This window comes from Solanum pennellii, chromosome 8 (assembly GCF_001406875.1).
Source record: "Solanum pennellii chromosome 8, SPENNV200".
Lineage (NCBI taxonomy): Eukaryota > Viridiplantae > Streptophyta > Magnoliopsida > Solanales > Solanaceae > Solanum > Solanum pennellii.
The window spans coordinates 30,054,435-30,061,507 of record NC_028644.1 but is presented as its reverse complement, the minus strand read 5'-3'; the positions used below and the strand labels follow the sequence as shown (position 1 = coordinate 30,061,507).

The window sequence follows — 7,073 nt, the reverse complement described above, 5'->3', positions numbered from 1 at the left end:
TATATATATATATATATATATATATATATATATTTGATAAAGTAAAGTTGTAAGCATTTTCTATATGATTTTTGGTTAGATAATCATACTCCTTTTTTGATATAGCCAGGGTACACGGCCATCTTGCACACTTCTTGACTAGTACCCTGAGATACCTGTTACCTCCCACCAACACAGGTACTGAGTAACTATGTCCACCAAGGCTTAAATAGATGGGGAGAATCACTTAGCATTTTTGCCTTCCTAAGATTTGAACCTGAGATCATAGTTCTCAACCTACTTCATTGACCAATAGGCTACACCCTTGGGTGCATTGGATAACCATATTTTTTAGACTTAGTTTGGGAGAAAATGTCCTAGAAGTTTCATATCAATCTTTTCTTTTTCTTTTTTTGGCACAAATATATTTGTTGTCATCTGACGACGTTTTGCTTCAAAGTTCACCATTCACTTTTCTTTTTTAATAATATAATGTTTTAAAGTTCACCAATCTACACACATTGGATTATCATCTCTTATAGAAATAAGAAAAGAAGCTTACACATATACATTGTTGTCCTCAATATTAATTAATTTTAAGATCCGTTTTGAGGTATGCTTTCCAAAGTTGAGCCACAATCCAAGAATTTATTTTTTGAAACATAAGCATTAGTCAATTTCCCTTGTCACATACAACTTTAGAAATGTATTATCAACAAACTAAGTCATTTTGGGAAATAACTTTTTCAATATCTTCTTTTTGTCCCACAGTGGTGCCCAAATTGAGGACACCTCGCACCCTCTAGTATCTCTTCCCACCAAGGTTTAGGTTGATGGGAAGAAATCTTAAAAAGGAAGAATGCCTTAATTACATACATAGTTCTAAAGTGCAAATCACCTAGTATCATCTCTATAATAATTTAAACTCTAAGCGAACTGATAGAGTTGAAATTTATCAATGTCAACTTCAAGCTAAGGCTGAAATTGGATAATTAAGTTAATACTATTCCCGATTTTCTGGATGATTTCCTTGAAATTTGAGCTTGAGGACAAGCTCTTCTACGTGAAGGGAGTAATATTGTGGATGCGGGAAAGTCAATTTAATGAAGTATTTAATTATATTTTAAAGTAGATTTATTTATTATTTAATCATATTTTAGTAGCTTTCTTTATTATTCTAGAATAAGATTTATGTTTAATAGTTTGTTTACCAATTCCCAAAAAAGATTTATGTTTAATAGTTTCATAAGGATTAGGTCAAGGCGTTGAGCTATAGTTATTGCTTGGAATAAGATTTAGATTTCCTAATTTCACAAGAATTAGACTTCCTATTGATGTAATAAGGTTCCTATTTAAAGGGGGTTCTGATAAATAAATCATTAGGTCATACTTTAGCAAAAAGCAAGAAATCAAAGTTCACTCTTCCATTAAACTCTAAGGTTTCGACCTCCCTTTTTAACGATCTGAATTTATACATTGCCTTGTGAATCGATCCTTCCATAAAGACCATAACAGCTTATGCCCGGCTAATCGAATGGAGTTGACGTTTTTAATGAACTAAGTTCAAGTACCGAGGAGATTTATTTGAAGAGCTTCCGTTATCAATGAATAGGCTTGTGGAAGCAACATTGCTTGCATTGATTCAATTGATTTGAATGGAAGTTATACTACACATTCATATACGACCTTGAAATAAATCTGAGTCAATTTCTAGCCTTTTATTCTCTATCGCTCTCGACTGATCCTATAGCTTGCACTGCAAATGGAAATAACAGCTTTGGAGGATGTTCATCAGCTTGAGGGAAATAAATTTGGTAAAGCCAGGGAACATTAGAGGATTCCTCAACTATGACAGTTATCTGGGAGAGAGGGAGTAGTACATACTGAATCTCTGCATACAACAAATTAATTATCTTCTAGGGTGACTCAGGCCAAGGGCAGAGTTATAACCAAACATCGACACTTACAGACAGAATTGATTGCAATGGAAAAGTAAAGTTACAGAAATTACTTCACTAGAGTTACCTTAGATAAGGCCAGTGAACTGCAAGAAAATCAGAGGAAAACTGACAGTCCACTCCTGAGTCTTGAGCATGCAGAGATGCTCCACGTGATAAAGCTGAAAAAATTAAAACCTTCAAGCTGATCTGTATGGACATAAACTTCCTATTCATTAAAATTACAAATCAAATAAGATAGAAAGAAAACTGAAAAGGAAACAGCAGTCCTTTACCAGTAATAGGAGCTATAGTTTGAATATGCTTTCCCACATAATCACTAACACCAGAGAAGGCAGATACTGCTGCAGTCTTAGACGCATGTAGCATATTCACAACACTGGGTTCATATAACTGGTTTATAGATGTTGGTGTTTTGTAAAAAGGATTCCTGCATATATGCCCTTTGGAGGCTGTTGTAGAGGAACTGACAGGTGCAGGAGAAGAAACCTTCAACCTATGATGCAAGGTTTGCGGTCTTGGATTCTCACTGAGTTTAACCTGCCTTCCATTCAGACACTCTTTTTTAGATAGTTGTAGAGTTTGATTAATTAGAGTTGAACTTGATGACGGAAACCCCAATGGGACTGCCTGCGATGGTGGAGCTGCTTTAGACATTGGTTTACAGACAGACCTGATATTACCATTATCAAAGGGTCCATCATGAGAAAATAAAGATGTCTTTCCGTACAAATTAAGGGTGTTCTGAGCATCAGGCATATCCATCATTATACCACAGGGCTTGCATGAATGTAGGTTGTTCTCATGTAAGGCCAAGTGATTGGTATGACTAATCCCTTCCACAATTCTCTTAACAGTCCTTCTATTTTCGTAATTCTTGGAGTAGAGTCCAAAGTTCAACTCAGCATCACTGTGTAAATTAACAATATTGTTGGCCACAACTTTATCACTGTTCCGACGTCCAAGAGCACATGAAGCGTCAACATTAAATTCCTTATTAGTCATCATACCACTAGCACAATGAAAATCAATTTGGTTGCACTTTAGAGTACGGGATTTACACTGAGGTTCTCCGGATGGAGTATGACTTCCATAAACCATATTTTTGATATCTTCAGAGTACAGTAGTCCTTCTGAAGGACCCTTGACCTGTGCTTGTACCACAGGAAATATAGAATTTCTAGTTCTGGATTCACTTGTTGCACTGTGGAGTTCATAGGCAGAGTTGACAAGGTCTGGCTGGCACTTTCCACTTCTTGAACTCAAATTCAACATATGAAAATTTGACTTGCTTTCTTCCACTGCCTGTGATTCAACTGCTGTGTGACATTGACAGGTGTAAGCTTAAAGAGCTATCAAGAACTAAAGGGATCAATTCACAAATTATACCAGACCTTTATGCATAAGGGGCTCTGGAAACAATGGTTGTTAATATTCTATTGGTTTGACAATGGAATGATACTCAAAAGTTTGTGGAGCTAAAGTTCCCAACTTTTTGCTTTGCTGGGATGGATGCCCAAGTCTCAACTCAACACTTGAGGAGACACTACTTCCATCCATTTGCAACAGTGAACTGTTGATACCAAGCGATTTTGAAATTTTGAGATCTGGAAGAGAATTGAAAGTATTTGTGTCCTTAGAATTTGAACCAATATAATCTGAAACAAATGAAGATCCATTCCCAGGTCTTGAATCCCATTTAAGTTTGACAATGGCGGATGCTGAGGGTTCTTTGAAATAGACATATTGCTCCATGACTGTCTAGATCCATTTGAAGCTCCAAATGTGCCGGACAGCTCAACATTTGGAGATAAATTCGGAAGGGAATCTGCCGAAGTAGTACTCACTGGAAATACTTCAGGCCAGTCCCATCCACCATGATCTTCAAGAGCCTTAATCTAAATAACAATAAAAAGATTACCATTAGTGGTGCTTGTGCTTCAAATGGATGTCAGTAATAAGTATTTTAAACCAACAGACATAGTAAATAGAGAACCTAGGTGTATTAAGGTGTATTGTTAATATCATAAATTTTTAGGTATTCACAATGTAATGTTTTTAATGCATGCATTAATTCAATTAAAGAATCAATTGCCCCTCAATAACTTTTTTATATCTTTTCCACCATAATAGTGAAGGACATCTTTGTAAATATATTTTTAATGCAATTCATTCTATTTTTAATGCACCAATCCAGATGATGCATAAAAATAATCTATGTATAATTAATGCAAGTATAACTAATACATACATTTCTAATGCAAGCATTACTAATACACACTCTATTTTGCATTATATTAATACACTCTACCAAACGACCTCTTAGTGCGTACAACCCTAGAAACAGTGGTCTAGCTTGCATCTCTGCGCACATGTATGCTAAACCTATAATACTACATAAGCTTTCAAAAGTAGGTGCTCCATCAATTAAAGCATTGCAGGCAGAGAACATTTTATCAGGATCAGAAAGCCAATAGTTCATAAGAAAATATTCTTTTAGTTCAGAGATATAATAGCTACTAACTTATAGATTATATGGATGGTATTGAATCCATCATAAAACTAGGTGGAAAGTTTTCTAAGTTGACTATACCAAAGTCAACATATATAGTAATTCTAGCAAAATTGCAAATTCCGCTTCTACCTTCCCATAGATGATGTGAAAACAATTTAGAGTGCCAAATTTAGTGGATCCAAACTGTTACTTTCTCCTTCAAAATTTTGCAGCAAATTTTCTCTCTAAATCCAACTAATTTAAGGAAGAAGTGATTCCTTTTTTGTCTTTGCTAATTATCCAGTTTAGTCTTCCAGATTCTCCTTCAATCAATTAAGCGTAAATCCTAAATATCCTTAGAAAAGCTTTTGTCGAAAGAAACTTAACATATGATCCCAAAAAGAGTAGCTGCGCAAACTATGTTTCCCATTACGTAGTAGTTCCAAAATAGTTATGATTCCAAGAACATAGCAAGAAGCATTGAATTGGACCTCATCCACAGATATAAGCAAAATTGATTACATTAATACAAAGAGATTTGAAATAATGTAGGTACAAAAATAAACATGAGGAGAGATTTTGAGGAAAAGAAGAATATATGTTAGATACCTCACATATTCCTTACCCCTAGTTTTTGGAAGAAGAGCTTCAGCCAATGAGCTATGGTGACACCAGTGTCCCTTAGAACAGCATTGCCAGGATTAACATGAGATAAACCAGAATGCTGCACAAAATAGAAAAGAAAGATTTGAAAGAGTTGTAAAGAAAAAGTAAATGAATGCGTGGAGTAGTCCAAGTACATACCTGACAAAACCTAGAAATAGACATATGTGAACCATGGCAGTAACAAATAACTCCAACAATAGGAGTAGTTATGAGAACCAGGTATCTGGCTGCATATGCATTGAGTGAAAAAAGTAGTAATTAGTATTGATGGAAAATGAAAGTAATTAGTGAGCTATTCACTTAAGCCGAAACAAAACACATGGAGCCCAGAATAATATCCTCTTGAAAACATCGCTAGTTTGGTATTAAGGTTTTCTCCATCTTTGTACTTGTGGCTGCTCAAATATTGTGACAATTCAGCAGCAGATACAACTATTGCTCCATTCCTACAATCAGATCCATTCATACTTTGGCTTTTCATTCATTATCAACATTGATTTTTGAATGGATGATTCAGAGCAGGACTAGATATATCCACATTTCAATTTCAATTTCAATTCTGCGGAACACCCAACTCTTGTACTATTTCATTTCCCACTTGTCCAATGAATGAATAAGTACAACACTAGGGTAGGCAATGAGAAAAACAAATGAGGGGGAGAAGATCCACTGTAGCAAGTCTTTTTTCTATTTTGTTCCCTATAACAACGTTACTAGTCATTTGGAAAGAAAAAAAGGCCTTAGTATCATTTCGACCATAGTGAACAGAGCCACTATTATTAACTAGTGTTTTAAAAAATTCAGTTGGGACTTATCTCTGGCAAAACATTTTGAGGCTCAAGTATGATATTTAATTCTGTAACACTTATATCCTAAATATCTAGTTGTATGCCGTAATCACTTTCAACATCCAACGCTCCGAGTTTTCCTAACATATCTTACACAAATTATTTGTTAAATTCTTTAGTTAACCTAATTGATCAACATGATTCTTGAATAAAAGAATGATACTCATTAGTTTTATAATTTATTGAATTAAGAAGATTGACAGTAACTCATATAACGAGCGTAGTATTGCATCTTTACTAATCCCTCCTTTTCAAAAAGAATGATTGACTTGGAACGGATTTTAAGAAAAGAAAGAAGATTTTCTAATCTTGTGGTTCTAAGTAAATTGTTATGTCAAATGTACTAAAATGTCCTTTAATCTTGTGGTATTAAACATGTCATGTGGAATGTTAAAATCAAATTGTTACCAAAAAAAAGGAAATGACTCATTCTTTTTGAAACATACTAAAAAGAAAACTAGGATATATTTTTTTTAAACGGAGGGAGTATGTGGTAACACTGAGAAATTGAGTACATTTATTTTTAAAATACAAAGCAAAATTTACGTTTTCACTTATTATTGGTCTTCATATTTTTGTCATATGCCTCAAAGTTATCATATTATATTTAACAAATTGAAAGTAATTTTACTTTTATTCATGGTGGAGTGATGTCTTTATTATAATACTAATAAATTTTATTGATTATCTTTTTTAGGGGGTAAATTTTATACTATAATAATAATAATAATAATAATAATAATAATAATAATATATTTTTAGAAATAATGATTCTTTTATTATATTATTAGAAGTTAAAATATTCAATTATTTATACTTGTATATTAATGTAAGAAGTTTTATTTTCTATGTGTTTCCTTGATCATAATTATTTTAAACTATTGATGTATTTTTATTATTTTGTGTTATTATATTATTATACTATATATTGTAAATTAAAAATCTAAAGATCCATAGCGCTTACGTTCCACGTCTCAAGACTTACACCTCACCAAGCTATGTAAAATGTCTCGCCTTTTAAAACACTGGTATTAACTACTAGTAGTAGTGGTAACCTGTGATGTAATTATGCGTGTCTTTCTCTCTCTCTCCCTCTCTCTCCCTCTCTCTCTCTCTCTCTCTCTCTCT

The 7,073-nt window shown here is 33.7% G+C and overlaps 1 protein-coding gene across 7 annotated transcripts in view; it reads right to left on the bottom strand.

Moving 5' to 3' along the window:
- The window catches only part of LOC107028589, a 13,314-nt gene extending 7,396 nt beyond the window's left edge, over positions 1-5,918 (bottom strand). For 3 of the 7 annotated variants that reach the window (XM_027918944.1, XM_027918945.1, XM_015229717.2), the window contains exons 1-5: positions 5,236-5,918; positions 5,041-5,155; positions 3,332-3,835; positions 2,213-3,256; positions 2,005-2,098 (exon numbers count right to left, since the gene is read on the bottom strand). In XM_027918944.1, coding sequence (XP_027774745.1) covers positions 2,005-2,098; positions 2,213-3,256; positions 3,332-3,341 — 1,148 coding nt within the window. In that variant the 5' untranslated portion in view covers positions 3,342-3,835; positions 5,041-5,155; positions 5,236-5,918. Of the gene's footprint in view, positions 1-2,004; positions 2,127-2,212; positions 3,257-3,331; positions 3,836-5,040; positions 5,156-5,235 lie in introns of all 7 variants that reach the window. The other 4 variants (XM_015229715.2, XM_015229714.2, XM_015229716.2 and 1 more) reach the window with 4 other exon arrangements.
- Between the last annotated feature and the right edge of the window lie 1,155 nt (positions 5,919-7,073).